Raw genomic sequence first — 18793 nt, 5'->3', positions numbered from 1 at the left:
TTGTTATTCACAGTGTTTATGAAGAAATGGTAAACACCATGGCAGTAAGACATAACGATTTGCATCCCAAAGGCTGTTGCATGTAGTCATGTATTAAGCCATAAAAGGAAAAAATCAACCCAGTTTTCCCTTGGAAAAGCTTAAGAGGCAGAGGGAGTAAGGTCAGAATCTTATAGCTCAATGGAAAATTACACCAGGTATTAAAAAATTTTGAATTCTGCTTCATACCATGCAATCCACAACAGGGTTATACCGAGGAGAGGTCTCAGTGACCAGGTCTGAGGAAGGGACAGGGTGTGTTCTAGTCCACAGTGGTGCAGAAGAGCTAGGTTCACTCTACAAAGGGTTACGTGTGAAACAGTGTGTGGTCTCAGAGGGCTGTGGTACCACTGGCTCCTACTCTTCACTCTCTTATTTTATGTTTTTTATTGAAGTATAGTTGATTTACAGTGTTGCGTTGGTTTCAGGTGTACAGCAAAGTGATTCAGAGATATTATATATATCCTTTTTCAGATTCTTTTCCCTTATAGATTATTACAAGATATTGACTGTAGTTCCCTGTGCTATACAGTAGGACCTTGTTGTTTATCTATTTTATATATAGTAGTGTGTGTATGTTAATCCTAAACTCCTAATTTATCTCTCCCCACTTTCCCCTTTGGTAACCATAAGTTTGTTTTCTATGTCTGTGAGTCTGTGTCTGTTTCATAGGTAAGTTCATTTGTGTCATATTTTAGATTCCACATATAAGTGATATCATGTGGCATTCGTCTTTCTCTTTCTAACTTACTTCACTTAGTGTGATAATCTCTAGGTCCATCCATGTTGCTGCAAGTGGCATTATTTTCTTATTTTTTTATGGCTGAGTAGTATTCCATTGTATATATGTACCACATCTTTATCCATTCATCTGTCTATGGACATTTAGGTTACTTCCATGTCTTGGCTATTGTAAATTTCACCTTCATTCTTTGAAGATATTTTTGCTGAATATCTAGGCTGACAGTTTTTTTTTTCCTTTCAGTTCTTTAAAGATACTGCTCCACTGTCTTCTGGCCTTCACTGTTTTTAGGATGTTAGTCATTCTTTATATTGTTCTCTTATAAGTAGTCTGTGTTTTCTCTGGAAGCTTTTGGGATTTCCTCTTTTTGGTTTTCAATATTTTTATCACGTACCCATGTGTATCTGTTTGTGTTTATCCTGCTTGAGAGCCTTTAAGCTTCTTGAACTTGTATGTCTTCCACTACATTTGGTAAACGTTAGGTCTTTACTTTCCAACAAGTCTCTGAGGCTTTTGTTTTTAATTTCTTTTCTTTTCTGTAATTCAGATTGTATAATTTCTATTTATTTAGCTTCATATTCACTAATGAGTTCTTCTCTATTAAGCCTTACTCAATAAGTTTTTAATTTCATCTATTGGTGTTTTTTCAGTTCCTGAATATCTATTTCTTTTTATAGTAATGTTTCTCTGAGATTTCCAAACCATTCATGGATGATGTATTTAGTTTCTTTTTCATCCTTAAAGATTTTTAATAACTGCCCCAAATGCTTGTCTCTGTTTTCAACATTTGGTCGTCTCAGCATCAGTTCATTTTCTAATATGAGCAGACAGAGTCAGAGAAGTTACGATGACTCACCCAAAGTTACTTGGTCAGTTGTCGTGGAAGAGGGAGTCCAGCCATACCTTCCGACTCCAGATCTCTTAACGTCTTCCTCTACATCGCACTGTCTCTTCAAACTGTGTCATGACATTTCCCAGGGAAATTTACGATTTGAGAGAGGTAATGTGGATCAGTAAATAGATTTTCTGGCCAAGTTATAATGGCTACAATGTAGAGAAGATAAATCTGGGAGCTTCAGTTGCATTAAGTTTTCAAATGTCCCACTATTTATTTTTTTTAAAGGAATATTTATTTGTTTGTTTATGGTTGCGTTGGGTCTTCGTTGCTGCACGTGGGCTTTCTTTAGTTGAAGCGAGTGGGGGCTACTCTTTGTTGTGGTGTGTGGGCTTCTCATTGCGGTGGCTTCTCGTTGCAGAGCACGGGCTCCAGAGCGCAGGCTCAGTAGTTGTGGCACGTGGGCTCAGCAGTTGCGGCTCGTGGGCTCTAGAGCGCAGGCTCAGTAGTTGTGGCTTGTGGGCTCAGTAGTTGTGGCTCGCGGGCTCTAGAGTACAGGCTCAGTAGTTGTGGCACTCGGGCTTAGCTGCTCCGCGGCATGTGGGATCTTCCTGGACCAGGGCTCGAACCCATGTCTCCTGCATTGGCAGGCAGATTGTTAACCACTGCGCCACCAGGGAAGCCCCTCAAGTGTCCCGCTATTCAGAGTAGCTCCTCACGTGGAGCATGACTGTGTGATGGTAGTGGGTGTGGTGGGCGTGCTGCGGGCATGCACCGGGGAAGGAAGGTAAAGCTCGCTGTGTGGGGTGCCTCTAGCAGCTTCAGTCTCAGCAGGGGGACAGGGACAACGGGAAAGAAGTCCGATTGATTTCACGTACCCTGGGTGACCATCAGAAAGGAGCCAGTCAGGTTTTCTTTAGGACTGGCCTTACTCTCAGTGTGGTTTTATGACAGAGCCTCCAAAACAGTCTCCTTTCACCTGTCAGCTTTGACCTAATCTTTTTCAGGATGGGAACAAGGTTCCTTTTAGAATTCATTTTAAGAGGCTTAAGATGCGAATGCAAGGATGACACGTTTGTGCTGGCATCATAACACAGAAGGGATGGTGGTCAGTGACAGCTCGGAAGTAGCACTCACCATGCGCCAGGCAGTGTTCTGAGAGCTTCTTGTGTGTTACTTCATTTTAATACAGCAAGCCGCTGAGATGAAGAAAGGGTATCTTTTTATAGTACATTAAGACGTAAGAGGTGCCTTGTCCTTGGTCACAGTTAAAAGGTGGCAGAGCTGAGGTTGACACTCAGCGGCCCCAGAGTCCACGTCTCAGCTGCTTTTATGACCGAGAGGCCTGCTCCTGCCCCTGGCGAGGCCCTGCGCCCGGAGCGGTGACTGCGGTGCGGATCTGCCTCCGTCCCCTGCTGGCCACGGCCGGCGCTGGTCGCAGTTCAGGCACTTGGGTTTTCCTGCACCTCAGAGCCTCCTTGGCGGGTGCCCAGGAGTCACCGCTCAGCAGTCACAAGGAGGGTCCCCTTTGCCGCCCCGAGGAGCTCTTCTCCAGTGACCGTTTGCCTCTAATCCGTGGTCCAAAATGCATTTGCACTAGAATGGAATGAGCTAATAAGCAGGGGAGACTGCTAATAACAGATTCAGAGGAGAGGACCAGGGAAAGAAAATAAATGAAATGAGAGGAGACAGAGGAGTGTCCAGGGGAATCTGGGGGAGCGAAAGCTTCCTCATGCTGGCGCACTTGCCTCCACTGAGCACGTTTGTCCCTCCGTCCCCATAAACCATTGCGTGGAGATGGTGCCGCCTGGCGCTGGGGCTGAGGACACTCTTTGCGGGGTTCCTTGTGACGGTTTATGACAGCTCGTCGGGTGCGTTGGATGTGTGGCTAACCTAGGATGTGGAATGTTCCTGACCTGCATGACGGGACAGTGCAGAATCCTCGACTGCCCTCTGCACGAGTAGGAGTGTCACAGCTGCAGCCTACAGGTCCCAGGAGGCACGGTACCTGGTGCAGTGCTGCTGCCTCTGGGCTTGGTTTACCCGTCATTTCAGGTTTCTGAACGCCGTGCAGTTTTCTAAACAGAAAGGGGAAGTATTTCGCTAACTCGTTGCATAAGGCATCTGTTTAACACCGCTTTGTTTCTCATTGCCCAGGTGTTTAAGGAGGAAAAGTACTTGAAGGAGGCCATGGAGTGCAGCGATGTGATTTGGCAGCGAGGTTTGCTGCGGAAGGGCTACGGGATCTGCCATGGGACCGCTGGCAACGGCTACTCTTTCCTTTCCCTTTACCACCTCACGCGGGACAAGAAGTACCTCTACCGCGCTTGCAAGGTAAGGACATCTCTATCCAAACCGCTTCTGAACCCTCCAGGGCACACACACAGCCCAAATACAACTCTCTCCTCCTTCAGTCCCAACTCTGCGGTTTCTTCTGCAGAGCCTTGTCCCTGGCGGCCGTGTGCCTTGGCCGTACCATCTGTACAATGGGACTAAGGGGTGGAAATGCATTCAGGAGTCCCATGACCTGTTAGGATGCCCTCCTGTGCATTTATTAGCTTCATGACTTTGGGGCGCCCCTTCTTCAAGCCTCAGTTTCCTCATCTGTAAAAATACTACCCGCCTCCTAAATTTGTTCCAGGAAGAATCAGTTGAGGTAATGGGCAGGTCGTCAGTAGTTGCCCCTGCTTAAAATCCTCCAGTGGTTTCCCACTGCCCGTGAGCGGCACCCACAGCCCCGAAGTGGAGAGCCCCGTGTGCCTCGGTCCCTGCCTGCCTCTCCCCTGCCTTGCCCCACGCTCTCCATGGGGCGCAGCGTTCCTGGGGCTTCCCCGAAATCTGCCTGGTGGAGGCGACCTCTGAGGGCTCCCCAGTGACAGAGCCACCAGGGCACTCACCGTGCACTTCTGCTTGTTCCTGAGTGTGCCGCACCCTGGACCACGAGCTGCGTAATCTTCCTAGTCAACGTCCCGACCCTACCCAGTACCTAGGGCAGCGCCGGCACCAAGGACAGGCCTAATAAACACGCATCGGATGTGCGAAAATGGACGCACAAAACAAGACTCAGTAAATGTTTGCTGGTGTTTTTATTGCCATGCACATTTCACAAAATAAAGTTACAGGAACACAGAAAAAAAGATTGGAAGAAAATGCACCAAAATGTCCAATGACCCTTGACAGATGGAGGCATTCAGGTGGCTTATTCTGTATATTTATTACTGTTCTGAAGCCTTTTCTCACACCAGATGGAACAGAGACTTCCGAGCTGATGCCCCGAGACACGCACGCGGTCGTAGTGCCCACACTCAGCAGAGGTCGCGTGGGGTATTGTGGGGATGCAGAGGGCAGGTGCCTGACCCGGGCGTCGGGGGTGCCATGTAGGCTGAGACCCAGAGCAGAGCTGGAGCTTGAGCAGGCGGGTGGGAGTGGGTGCCGCCAGCCGAGGAAGCTGGCGGGGTGAGCACCCTGGGGCCCGCAGCATTCCCTTGGCCAGAGCAGAGCAGGGCAGGAGCTGGGGTCAGCGAGGCGAGGGGCAGTTCGGGTGGACGGCAGTCACAGTAGCAGATGGATAAGAAAATATGGGGATTGGGGAAGGCTTCATGGGGGCTGAGGCACAGCTAGTTTTCTAAAGATGTGGAGCTTTTCAGGTGGGCCAGGAAGGCAGGGCATGGGGAGGCAAAGTGCACCCCAGTAGGAGAAGAGCCCCTGCAGAGCCATGGAGGCAGGCACGGCACAGTGCTGCCTGACCCCGAGCGCTCAGCACAGGAGGGTGCAAGGGCGAGGGGTGAAGTCAGAGGGGCCGAGGCCAAAGAAAGCTGGTCCTTCCCCTTAGTCAGTAGATCTGAGCCTTGGTTACACCTTAGAATCACTGGAGCTTTAAAAGAGTGCCTGGGGCTTCCCTGGTGGCACAGTGGTTGAGAGTCCGCCCTGCCGATGCGGGGGACACGGGTTCGGGCCCCGGTCCGGGAAGATCCCACGTGCCGCGGAGCGGCTGGGCCCGTGAGCCATGGCCGCTGAGCCTGCGCGTCCGGAGCCTGTGCTCCGCAACGGGAGAGGCCACAACAGTGAGAGGCCCGCGTACTGCAAAAAAAAAAAAAAGAGTGCCTGGACCACACCCTGGGCCCGGTTCTGCGGGAGCCCAGGCCCCCAGGTGCCAGCTCCTGGGTGGTTCTCATCTGCAGGCGGGGCTTCCCAAAGGTTTGTGATTCATGTCCAGACTCCTCTCAGAAGGTTTGCCGTGGCCACGGTGGAATGGATGAGGTAGAGGTAAACAATTTGGGTTTCTCCAAATTGTTGTTTAATAATTAATGCAAGAAATGTTGAGTTATAAATCCAAGGGCATTGGCTGTGATACTAAAGAGGAGAGATTCAGAAACACTTAAGATACTGATACAGCTGACTCACTTTGTTATAAAGTAGAAAGTAACACGCCAGTGTAAAGCAAGTATACTCCAATAAAGATGTTAAAAAAATAAATAAGTTCCTCATGATAGACACTAAAAAAAAAACAGATATGGAGCTGAGCCCACAGAATTCAGTGGGTTTTCTTAATGTGGAGAAGACAGAAATGTATGAATGTCTCTCTGATCTCTGACTAGATGGTGGGGCATCAAACAAGCTAGAAGAGTGAGCAGATCTGGAGGGTAGAGAGTTTTATTGTCTATGTGCTGAATTTATGATGCTTTATATACACATGACAAAAAATAAGTTACCTTAAGCAAAAAAGGGAAATTTATTATAATGTTATAAAAATCCATTGAAGAGGTTTAAGAAGAAAGGGTCAGGCGAGCTCAGAGGAAATTGCTGATAAAGCTAAGGGATGAGTTTTCAAGATGAGCAGGGTGGGCAGTGGGCAGTGGGTGGGCCGGCCGGGGAGCAGTGGGGAGAGGAGGGAGGGAGGGAGGGCTGCGTGTTCAGCAGAGGGGCTGGCGGTGAGCCCAGAGAGCGCAGCCAGGCGAGCGGTTTCAGAGCCAGTGTTTTAATCTGGACGGAGCGCCTGCAGGGGCAGGAGGCGGTGCTTAGAAAAGACCGGAGGTTGTTGGGCTGTGGGATTCCTTACTTCAGCCTTCCCAACAACCTTCCTAGGTAAATTCCCCCCTACGGAGGAGGAAACAGGCTTAGGCAGGTGACAGAGCTTGCCAGGACTCACCTGCTCGGAAGAGGTGGTGCCGAGTCGCTCCGAGCTCACGCTCCTGACCACTCTGTTGCCTGGGAGTCTGCTTTCTTTGATTCTGGGTGAATTCACTGCAGTGTCTTAGGCGTTCCATTTTCACCAAGTGAAATCCCCACTCTTAAAAAGAAATGTCTTTCTCCCTAGTTTGCAGAATGGTGCCTAGAATATGGAACACATGGTTGCCGCATTCCTGACAGACCCTATTCTCTCTTTGAAGGTAAGAGTGAGGGAAAGCTCCAGGTTGAAGTATCTGGGTGTGTGCATTTGGTTCTCCTGACTCTGTGCACCATCACAGTTGATCTTAATGAGTAATCGCTGCACATCTGGTAAATACCGTGAGCAGAGTCGTTCATTGCTGAAAATTATATTGAGTCTCTTTACCTTGCCTGTTTTGTGTGTGCTCCTGTGAACTTCCTCCAAGTATTTTTAGATCTTTTGTGACCTGTATAGGCATAGACTGTCTGCTGCTCAGTAATGGAAGAAAATAACGTTTACTCCTGTGCATTTCATCAGTAATATTGTGCGTGTAGTATTGATCTATTCACAGCAAACTTGGTTAGTTACTTAAATGTATTTAATTAAGTCATGTAAAGAAGTGTAAATAATTAATATTAGTAATTTAAAAGTATTAGTAAATACAAGTATTAGTAGTTGGAAAAAATAATGAGAATATTGAAGACAGTTCTGAAAAACAAGAGCAATGAAAGAAACCAGCAAACACATTGCGAGTCTGCTCCAGGCACACACAGGACATAGAATATAATTCAGGAAAACAAAACGGAAGTCCTACAGAGACTCAGATATTCTTTGTTTAGTGTGTGTGTGTGTAATGGTAATTTGGAACATAAGCCACAGAAACCAGAGGGCAAACGTTAATGGTGTTACGATAAATGGATGGTGACTTTTTAATTACTTTAGAGCCACCTTTTATAGTAATTCCAAAATAAATTTCAGAAGGAATAAATGAATACTTTTTAAAAACTCAAAAAGTAGATGGGTGTTGAATTTTGTCAGGTGCTTTTCTTGCATCAGTTGGTAAGATCATGTGGCTTTTCTTCTTCAGGCCCCTAGCACTGTGGATCACACTGGTTCATTTTCAAATATTAAGCCAACCTTGCATCTCTGGAATAAACCTTGGCCTTGGTGTACAGTTCTTTTTATGTATTGCAGAATTATATTTGCTAATATGTTGATGATTTTTGTGTTTATATTCATGAGGAATATTGGCCTGTAGTTTTCCTTTCTTATACTGTGTTTGTCTGGTTTTGCTATCTGGGTAATACTGGCCTAATAAACTGTACTGAGAAGTACCTTCTCCTCTGTTTTCTGTAATAGATTGTATATTAATTGGTGGAAGAATTCTCATTTAAATGGTTGGTAGCATTCTTCAGCGAAACCTTCCTAGCCGAGAGATTTCTTTTCTGGGAGTTTGAAATTTACAAATTCAGTTTGTTTAATAGTTACAAGGCTGTTCAAGTTATCTGTTTCATATTCAGTGAGTTTTAGTACTTTGTATTTTCAAGATATTGCTCCAGTTCACTTGAGGGGTTAAATTTTTGTGCATAAAAAGCTTTGGTGGCAGTCCTTCGTTATCTTCTTGATGTCTGAACTGTCTGTCGTGCTAATGCCGTGTTTTATTTCAGCTACTGAGATTTTAATCATATAATAGATAAACGAGCAAAAATTAGAGCGTCTGTCATTATCTTTTGCAGAATAAGATCTTTTTAATATTCAAAGAAACCGTAATGAAAAAAATGTTTCTCAGAATAAAAATGTCATCTTTTGGGTCATAAAAATGAGGTGTATTTGTATCACATATAACACAGTTAATACCTGAACTCTAAATGGAGTTCATTCAGGTTCATAAATTCAAGTTGATAATGGCAAATTCAAAGCCCCAGCGGGTGAAAATCTTCGAATGTACCCTCCCGAGAGGCTGGGAAGCTCTTGAATTCTTCTGGGCCCCTGTGCCTCACAAGTGCCTGGCAGGAGGTGCTGACTAGGTTCTCGTTGGATGGGTGAGTGCCGGTGTGGAGGCCACTAGGCTGGAAGGGCCCACAGCGCCCAGGACCCTTTGTGGAGGAGCTCCTTCCCTCCAAGGGATCCTTCGGGTAGGCTGCTGAGTTACTGCAGTGATTGGCGGTGGGGATTTTGACCAAGCAAGTAAAGTTCGTTTTAAAATAACATTTTTGAAACCCAAAATGCAACCTTCCGTTTGGAATAAAAACGTAAAGGCTCTGAGAGGACGTTTATATGTTGGAATATCACAGTAGCAGCGCCCTTTTTTGTTAGCACTTCTGTGAAATCATCTTAAAGTGTCAAGATACAAGATCAAAGCTCAGAAACCAATTTTTAAAATTAAGATAATGAAGAAAACTGGTATTACCTGCTGGGTGCTGATGTGAAGATTTCCTTTTTGTGCGTGTGAAGCTATTTTCAAAGTCCTCCCCACCTTTTCCCACATCCTTACATCCCCAGTAAAGGCAGCGATCAGAGGTCACTTGGTTCTGGACCCCACCACGCACTCTTTCTCACGAAGGACCGCGTTTTGCGTTGCAGGTATGGCTGGCACTGTTCACTTCCTCTCCGACATCCTGGCCCCAGAGGCATCACGGTTTCCAGCATTTGAACTCGGCTCTCCACAGAGGGATACAAAGGTGCAAAAAGACAACTGAGAGATCCAACTGGACCAGAAGCCACCAGGTTGCTTAATGCCTGACACAGAACCAAGTGTGAATCCTGAAAGAGGGAGAAAAAGGAGAAGCAGGCACCCTCCCAGACCCCCTGTGTCAGAGTGTGATGACAGACCATCCCATCAGCGTTCTGTAACAGTGTTCCCTCACTGGTGTAAAATATGAATTTCTCGTGTCCAGTTCTCTGTAGTGTGTGCATGTCTCTTGGTGTTTGCTGTCTGTAGGTGTAGGTTCTAAACGGAAGCCCTTCTCTGTCCATGAGCCCGAGCTGGCTGTGCATGAGGGCACGCGGCAGCCTCTTCTCTGTACATAATATTTAAAGTGGGGTGTTTTCTGTACTGACAAACAGGAAATAGGCAGGTGGTGTCTGTCCTATGTAACAGAAGATTCTCCGCAGTGATGTCGCAGTCGTAAGACTTTCCAGCATTTTCTGTGGGTACCTTTCAGATCAGCATGAGAGAAAGACCACTCCAGAAATGAAAAGAAATAGAACAGGTAGAGGGGGTTTGCTGGAGTAGGGGGTGGTGAGCCTTTCCACCAGGTAGTCAAATGCTCCCTCTTTGTGTTTTGTGCTCACCTCAGTGTTTTTAAGAAGCCAAAGGGGGTGCATTGCAGCTCTGCTGGGGCTCCCATTCTCAGGCTCTTTGTGTGAAGTTCCGGACCCTCCTCGCAATCCAAGGCAGCCCGTGCCCTGGGGGGTGGACTCACGACACCAGGGCCACTCAAGGGAACCGTTTTCGTGGCCACATTGTAAATCATGTAGCAGCGACTGAGGGCTGGCAAGTCTAGATTCGGTGTATATTATTAAAGCAGGCTGCACCTCGGTTCTATCAACATTATGACTTAGTGCTATAAGTGCAGTGGATACAATTCCAGATGCATAATAAGCAGAGAGATACTCATCTCTTCCATGTCCCTCCAATTAAACTTACTCCAAAACTTGGAAAGTTATCCAAGTACAAATTTGGAATGATTTTAGTCCTTATTTTTGTCTACTATTTGGTTGATAAAAGTCTCACCTTTGATGAAATGTATTAAGCATAAAGTACTAGTCTGCATTTATGCATATGGAAAACAGTCTTCTAACCAAGAAAATTACGATTCTGTCTGACAATTTTTATTTTAAAACTGGGCATTACTTTGGCTTAGCATACCCTCAGTAATTATACCCTGTACATCTGTTTTTAGAAGAGTTTTGCTGTCATGGTATGAGTGGTCTAGGACTTTGTACAGACTTCTCATGAGCTAAGCCAGTTCATAAAAGACAAGACAGGTCTCTCTGATGGTCTGGTCCTTATCTACACGGGATTGTCAGATGTTTATCAGCCTCGTTTCCACTCCTTCCATAAAGGTGGAAGAGTGTCCATGTAGAAGACAGATCCCTTCACACGTGTGTGATTCTGTGCAGTCCTCAGGGTCCCGCTGAGCCTTGGCGGTGGGGCTGACTCCCGAACACTTGCCCTTCGGTTTCTAAATGATGCCTCATGAGTCTCCGTCACGACTGTTCAGGTTAGGCTGATGACTTCCATGGGTATAAATCCTCACGGTTGTGTTTAACCGTCTTCCCGGGCCTGCTCATGTGCGTCTCAGGCAGCCCAGTTCCCCGGGACCTGCAGGCGGGGACGTGAGTGAGCTGAGGGGCTGTTTGTCCGAAGAGCTCCTCTGGTGTCACAGCTCAGCCCAGCTGCACTGCTGCCACCTCGGCCAAAGCTCAGGGCAGCCCCCGGGGCTTCGGCACAGAGTGTTACCCAAGCCGTCTCATTTCTCAGGGGAGGCCAGTGGGGCTGCACAGGATTCACCCCCCTCAGCAAGAGGGGGCAGCTCATGGAGGCCCTGGTCCTGGCCACGTGTCTCCTGACCGGAAGCAGTGAGGGTGACCCTTCGTGACGCCTGGGCATCACGATGCCTTGTACGCTTGGCTTGTTTCTGCCTCACACACTGAGGGAAGATGGCGCGCCTGTGAGGTAAACGGAGGAGATTGTATTTGCAGGGTTTTTTTAGAAGCCAGCTGGATTGACCCCTCCCGCTTACCCACCAGATGTCAACAGAGACGCAGTCTGTGACTCCACAGTAACCCGCTTCCTGGGGCGCGACGCGGGCGGCTGCATGGTGCCGGGTCCAGCTCTCAGTCCCCAGAGGCAGCGGGACAGAGGAGTCCCAGAGCTGGTTTAGTGGTTCTGATGAGTGCGATTTCAGATCTCGGAGCAGCTCACGGTGATTTCTTACATTTCTGTATCCAAGATGTGTCTAAGTGTTTAAAATAATGTGTATGCACAATGCCATTTTAAAATATGAAAGAGAAAACGATGTCCACAGAAAGTGTGGGGTTCCCTGGTTCGGTACTTAGTAAAAACGTGGTTTTGTTGTGACACTTGCGGGGTCTTCGTCTCTTCTCACCACTGCCTTTGAGAGCGACGGTTGGAAGCCTCGGCCACCGTTCTGGAGATGGCCTTCCTCACGGAAAACATGGCCGTTGCTCACGTTATGGCGTCCTAGGTACTTCACTAGAATGACGGCTTTCTCTCTCTATCCCAAGGGCCTCTGAGCCCTGGGCAGCACCAAGAGAAGCCTGTCTTGAGCCTGCCCGTGTGACAGGCCTTTACACTCACAGTCACCATGAATGGCCCCAGCACGGCTGGGGTCACAGCGTGCATGGTGGTGGGCACTCTTCTCATCACTGTCTTACACATGAGAAAGCTGATGGCCTCGCCCAGGGTCACGGCTGGAATGAGGGACAGTCAGGCTTCCAACCCGACGGTTCTTGCCAGTGGCCATACTTCTGACTTGTACTCAGTACCTCTTCCCCTACGTGCCCAACGTGGAAGGTGAGAAATTGAAACCCCGGAGAGGCCCTGTCATCTGTGCCCCTGCCCTCCTGGGTCCCTTGAACCATTCAGTGCAATTCCATACTCTTAACTTCGTGAGGCAGTTCTCAACCGCTATCACTTCAGTTGCTAAATTCACAAAAGCAGGACCCAGGCGTGAGGTCCAGGTCCCCCAAACGTGTTTACAGACTGTCTTTACTCCTTCCCAGTCTCTTTGCTAAGCTTCAAGGGCCCCTTCCTTTCAGGTCTCTGTTTTTCCACTGATATCATGTGTTCTGGAGGAGAGCCAGGTGTCCATTCCAACCAGACGGTCACCCCCAGCGCCTGTCAGCCTTCTGTCAAACTGGCCGGTGGCCTGGAAGGCCGTGCTGCGTCATCGCTTCTCCTGATCAGAGGAAGGTCGCAGGCTCCTCCATGGCCCCTGCTCCCTGGGGTTGGGTCTCTGGGTGACGGAGGCTATGACGCGTCCAGTCGGCCTCACAACGCGCCCCTGCCCCCATTTCCGTCTCCAGTTTGCTCAAGTGCTCCACCCAGCATGCCAGGCCTTGTGCTCGGTGCCGAGAGTGACGGCGACAGCCACCCTCCTGCAGCTCGCCCGGCCCCGCGACGGACGCCTGCAGAAGGGCGCAGCCCCGCTCAGGCTCAGGCCGGCCCGCCTGTGTCAGGACCTCGGACAGCTCCTCCGCAGCGCGGGCGGGGCGGCGGGCCTCCAGGCGTGCACTTCTGCTAATGGCAGGAGGGCACCGCGGCGAAGCGTGACCGGTTCAGCCTTGCAGCGCCGTGACCTCTGGCGTGAGGCTGCGGCTGGCCCCAGTCGTCAAGGAGCCTGTGGAGTGGGCATCCAGCGCAGAGGCTGGAGCAGGCTGTGTGAATTTGGATCAGCTGTTTCCTGCAGAGTCTCTGTGTAATCAGGACCGTATTTGGACTAACCAACCTTATTTGGTTAGTGGGAGAATTAAAACGGAATAACAAATGGAGAAAGCATCTAGCATGCGGAAGTGCTCTGTGATGGGGGACTTGAAGGTGTGCATGTAGTGCTTGTGTGTGAAGAAACGGGCTCACTCCCCTGAGTAATGAAATGAAAACCCAGGTCTGTCCAGCTCCAAAATCCCAAGCCACGCCACCATCGCGCACCACTGCTCTGCCTAGCATCCCCGAGCTTTCGGCCATCGTGGGCGTGGGCGTGGGCGTGTGTGCCCAGCCGCACCAGGGTCCTTCAAGGGGAAGAGTCTGCCACAGGGGCAAGGAGGAACCAAGCCACAGTTTCAGGCTTACACAAACAAAATCTAGAAGTTCAGAGAGGCTGGGTTCTCCGTCCTCCAGCCTGTTCTTTGTTTAATGCCCCTGGAGGTCTTCCCGCTTCTGTACCAGGTAGATCCTTGTGGCTTTCATAAGATCATCATCAGATGCAGTGCTGGTCACATGTTAACAGGGACCTTATGCCCTCCTTAAAATATTGTTCATGAGAAAATAAAACATGTAGCAAGCAGCGTAATCACATATCCACCCACAATCATACAAGTGTCTCCCACGGTCCCAAGAACTGAGGAAGCCAGCTTTTCAACCATTTCGTCAGAGAGGCCACAGGGAAGTTATCCAGCGCTTTATGCTTGGCTGCTGGGAACTAAAAGGGGGGTAATGAACAGGACGGTGCTGCCTCCAGAGGCTCTCCAGTAGCAAGAAGGACCATGCTCCCTGCAGCTGAACTGAAAGTCCTGAGAACTTGCCTGCCTGAAGGGTGTCATTGTTCTGCCCTGACACTTGAATCAGAGATTGTTTAGAGAATTCTGCACTGGAAGCCACTTTCCTCCTGAAATTTCAAGGCATCGTACTGACATCTAGCTTCCAGTGTTACCTCCGAGAACCTCAGAGCCACAGTGATTCTTGTTTCCTTGTGCTCAGATGTTGTGTTTTGATTGTGAGCACTTTGCAAATTGTACAGTTTTTTCTCTGTCACGATGATGAGCCTAGTCCTGGGTTTTTTTTTTTTTTCTTTAACATCTTTATTGGAGTATATTGCTTTACAATGGTGTGTTAGTTTCTGCTTTATAACAAAGTGAATCAGCTGTACATATACATATATCCCCATATCTCCTCCCTCTCTCATCTCCCTCCCACCCTCCCTATCCCACCCCTCTAGGTGGTCACAAAGCACCGAGCTGATCTCCCTGTGCTATGCGGCTGCTTCCCACTAGCTATCTATTTTACATTTGATAGTGTATATATGTCCATGCCACTCTCTGGCTTCGTCCCAGCTTACCCTTCCCCCTCCCCGTGTCCTCAAGTCCATTCTCTATGTCTGCATCTTTATTCCTGTCCTGCCCCTAGGTTCTTCAGAACTTTTTGGTTTTTTCTTAGATTCCATATATATATGTTAGTATACGGTATTTGTTTTTCTCTTTCTGACTTACTTCACTCTGTATGACAGGCTCTAGGTCCATCCACCTCACCACCAATAACTCAATTTCGTTCCTTTTTATGGCTGAGTAGATTCCACTGTATATATGTGCCACATCTTCTTTATCCATTCATCTGTCGACGTAGTCCTGGGTCCTTGGTAGGCCCTTCCAATCTGGGAACTTGTGTGTTTCAATTCTAGGAAATTTTCTTGAATTATTTCTTAATGTTTTTTTCCCTTCCACCTTTTTGCTTTCCTTTCCAAGAGATTTCAACTTTATTTTCGAATCCTTCCATTGTGTGTTTAGTTCCAGGAGTTTTTCTTGTTCTCAGGGTATCTTTTGTGTATATCCTCTTCTTGTTGCAATATTTTATCTCTTTGAGGATCTTAATTTATTCAACACATAGTCATGAAGGGCTTATTCAATGCCACACATTATTCTGGGCACTTGGAATCCATCAGTGATCAAAACAGTCAAAAAGTTTTATCTTGTAGAGTTTGTGTAGCAGCGAGAGACAAGCAATAAGGTTGAATAGACAACTGTTCTCCTATGTTATAAGGTAATAAATAATACGGAAAGAAAGATAGAATAAAACAAAATAAGAGGGACTGATGGTGGAGAGAACCCAAATTACTGTTTTAAACAGGATGGTCAGAGTAAGACTAGAGACGGTGACATTTGAGCCAAGACTTGAAGAAATTGAAGGAGTTGGCCAGATGAGTACCTGTGGAAAGAGCACCTGACAAAGGCCGTGCCCTGTTCAAGAGTGGAGTGAATGACCACACGGGGGAGGGGGCGGGGAGGAAGGAAGGCCCGGGCCTGGAAGGCCATTCGGAGGAGTTTGGCTTTTGCTCTGGGTGAAGTACAGAGCCACTGGAGGGTTTGAGCAAAGGAAGGATGTTATCTGATTGATGCGTCGAAGGGGACATCCTGAGAGAATGCCTGGTGGACGTAGGGAAACCAGAAGGCTGGTCCAGGAGAGAAATGATGTGGGCTTGGCGAGAATGGTCGGCCTCTTGCTGTGTCCTAGAGCCAGTAGGATTCCTGACGGCCAGTGCAGAGCACGAGAGAGCAGAGTTAGCCTTGGAAGGGGCGTCGCCAGCAGCTGAGATGTGGAAGAGGCCAGTCGGGGGTCAGGGCATGTGGAGTCTGAGGTGACCGGGACGGCCGGACTTTGGAGAGAAATCTGGGAGGGAACTGACACTTTGGAGTCATTTGCATGTTGATTATTTACAGCTATGAGCTGAGAGAGCTCACCCAGAAAGTGAGGGGAAAGGGAATAGGGAAGGAAGGAGCTAAGGCAGAGCCTTGGCCACGTAACACCAAGAATCGGGAGGAGTTTGCTCCAGCAAAGGAGGATGAGAAGAAGACCTCTACCTCATTGGGTAGAGGTCTGTTTTCCTGGAGGCCAGTGAGGAAATTTTACGTGTGCAGAGGAGCGACCAGCTGTTTCAGCCGATCCTGGTAAGTGAGAGAAATGCTAGGAGTTGGCCATTGCATCCAGCAGCCTGGAGGTCCTTGGTGAATTGGTGAGCAAAACAGACAACGCTAAAAGGAGTTTGGTTGCAAAAGAGAGGAAAGAAATGGGGCCATAGTTGGTAAGAGAAATAAGATCAAGAAAAAACTTTTTTTTTTTTTAAATAGCATGTTTGTAAACCAATGTGATCCAATGGGAGCTTTTAAAAAACATGATGTAGGGGCTTCCCTGGTTGCTCAGTGGTTAAGAATCTGCCTGCCAATGCAGGGGACACAGGTTCAATCCCTGGTCCGGGAAGATCCCACACGCTGCAGAGCAACTAAGCCCGTGTGCCACAACTACTTAGCCTGCACTCTACAGCCCGTGAGCCACAACTACTGAGCCCGCGTGCTGCAACCACTGAAACCTCTGTGCTCTAGGGCCTGTGCTCCGCAACGAGAGGCCACCGCAATGAGAAGCTCGCGCACTGCAACAATGAGCAGCCCCCGCTCGCCGCAATCAGAGAAAAGCCCGCGCGCAGCAATGAAGACCCAACGCCGCCAAAAATAAATTACTATTATAATAATGTGCTGCATAATCACAATACCAGTGTCACACCTGAGAAAACTAACAATGATTCTGTAATATTATGCTGCATCCAGGCCATGTCCGGTGCCCCGACCGAGTCAGGAGTGCTTTAAGTCTGTATTGTTGTTTTCCGTCGGGATCCAATCTAGGTTCCTGCTTTATATTTTGTTAATCTTTTCATAACCTAGGACACTCACCTGCTTTTTTGTTTTGTTTTTAACGACATCAACTTTCTGAGGACACCAGGACTGTTGTCTTATAAATCTCCCCCGTGAGTTTGTCTGATTCTTTCCCCACGGAAACTTGTCCTGCCATCTCCCACTTCCTGCAACTCGGAGGTTCAGTTTGGACTCTGGAGCTACACTGTCCAATATGGTAACCACTAGCCACCGGTGAGTATCGGAATGTAAATTAGTTTCATGAAGATTAAGTTAAATTTTAAAATCCAGTTCCTGCATCTCCCTAGCCTCATTTCTTTTTTTTAATATCTTTGTTGGACTATAATTGCTTTACGATGTTGTGTTAGTTTCTGCTGTATAACAAGGTGAATCAGCCATATGTACCCTAGCCTCATTTCAAGTGCCCAATATCCACATTTAGCCCGTGGCTACTGTACTGGGCAGTGCAAGTATTTCCATCATCATAAAAATTTCTGTCGGATAACGCTGCTCCAGATGTGGTTATATCCCGGTTGGACATTTTTGGCAAGACTCTCTTAGGTGGTATTTTGTACTCAGTACTGCATCACATGCAGAGGCCTGGTTGGGAGTCCCAGGGTGTCCTGAGGGACTTGTAAACTGCACTAGGAATATCACACGCCCTCCACATCCTTCTCTGCTCGTCAGTCGGGATGCTACATCCTGTGATGGAAAGATTTCTAGGGAAAAGAAAATAAAATCAAAGAATTTTAGAGCTGAGAGGGAATTTTGATTATTTTATAAGCAGCTGAGGAAGCCTGAGGCCCATAGAGGTTCAAGACTTGCCCAAGGTCACTGATGCTAGTTGGAAGCAGAGAATCACCTTCGACAAGCATCTTCGTACTCCTGGCCATGCATATATCAGAGTCGAAAATACCCTGTGGCAACTGAGATCACACTACTAAAAATAATCATAAAATATTTATCAGTGTCAGGTACTGTATTTAGTCCTTAAAAAAATTACTTCACATGATTCTCACAACCACCCCGCAAGGAAGGTTACTACAGAAAATCTCTGATTAACAGGAATTTATTTTTTCAGGTAATAAGAAACCTAGAATTGGTTCAACCCTATGAAAGCTGGTATCTCTGTGATCATCTTGGCCTTTCCGTCATGGTCACAAGGTAGCTGCTGCAGCTCCAGATATCACATCAGTGTTGAAAGCAGGGTGAACCTGCATGTGGCAAGTGCCAGCAACTCCAGTCTCATTTATGACAAAAGTGAAATCTTTCCCAGAGGCCCAGAGTAGACTTCTGTAGTATCTATCATTGGCCAAGACTGTGCCCGTCGCAAAGAAAATGTGTGGCTCTTCTGGCTTCTACAGAAGAAACAGGGAAGGGAATGGGGGTTGGATTAAACCAAACAACATGGAGGTGTTCCTGTCCTCACGGTTCAGTTGAGGAAGCTGATGCTCAGAGTGCAGAATCCCTCACCGGAGGCTAACCAGTGAGCTTCAGCGGCAGAGATGCTTTGACTCCAGAGCCCATGATGAGTACAGTGTGCTCACTGAAGAATGAAGATGAGGACTCAGGTTGCCAGGTCTGGGCTGGTTCAAACACTTCAAGAGGTAGGATGTGTGCGTCCTCAAAGAACAGGGGAGAGGCTGCCCCAGACCGTGATGCTGCCACCCGAATAATAAACTGAGGAAGGACATTTAGGAGAAGAGTGCCAGAGGTATTTGGGGGTGGACGGCTTAGAGAAGTTTTACTTACTCCACTCGTAATATATATTTAAAGCTGCATTTCATGTATCTATATACTTAATGCTATATATATTCAGTGCTACGTTTCTATATCATAAATATTTCATAAATATATTTATTTAATATATGCTATATTTCATGTT

The 18793-nt window shown here is 47.6% G+C and overlaps 1 protein-coding gene across 6 annotated transcripts in view; it reads left to right on the top strand.

Annotated features, from left to right (window-relative positions):
- The window catches only part of LANCL2 (LanC like glutathione S-transferase 2), a 65051-nt gene extending 46269 nt beyond the window's left edge, over positions 1–18782 (top strand). For 3 of the 6 annotated variants that reach the window (XM_027124100.1, XM_027124099.1, XM_027124103.1), the window contains exons 7-9: positions 3774–3950; positions 6934–7006; positions 9349–11851. In XM_027124100.1, the coding sequence (XP_026979901.1) occupies positions 3774–3950; positions 6934–7006; positions 9349–9464 (366 nt within the window). In that variant the 3' untranslated portion in view covers positions 9465–11851. Of the gene's footprint in view, positions 1–3773; positions 3951–6933; positions 7007–9348; positions 11852–16989 lie in introns of those variants that run through there. The other 3 variants (XR_003436608.1, XM_027124102.1, XM_027124101.1) reach the window with 3 other exon arrangements.
- The last annotated feature ends 11 nt before the right edge of the window (positions 18783–18793 follow it).

This window comes from Aethalodelphis obliquidens, unplaced genomic scaffold, assembly GCF_003676395.1.
Source record: "Aethalodelphis obliquidens isolate GAN/ISIS:26980383/991018 unplaced genomic scaffold, ASM367639v1 scaffold27, whole genome shotgun sequence".
In the NCBI taxonomy this organism is placed as follows: domain Eukaryota; kingdom Metazoa; phylum Chordata; class Mammalia; order Artiodactyla; family Delphinidae; genus Aethalodelphis; species Aethalodelphis obliquidens.
The sequence above is the reverse complement of the archived record's forward strand: the minus strand, read 5'-3'. Positions and strand labels throughout refer to the sequence as shown.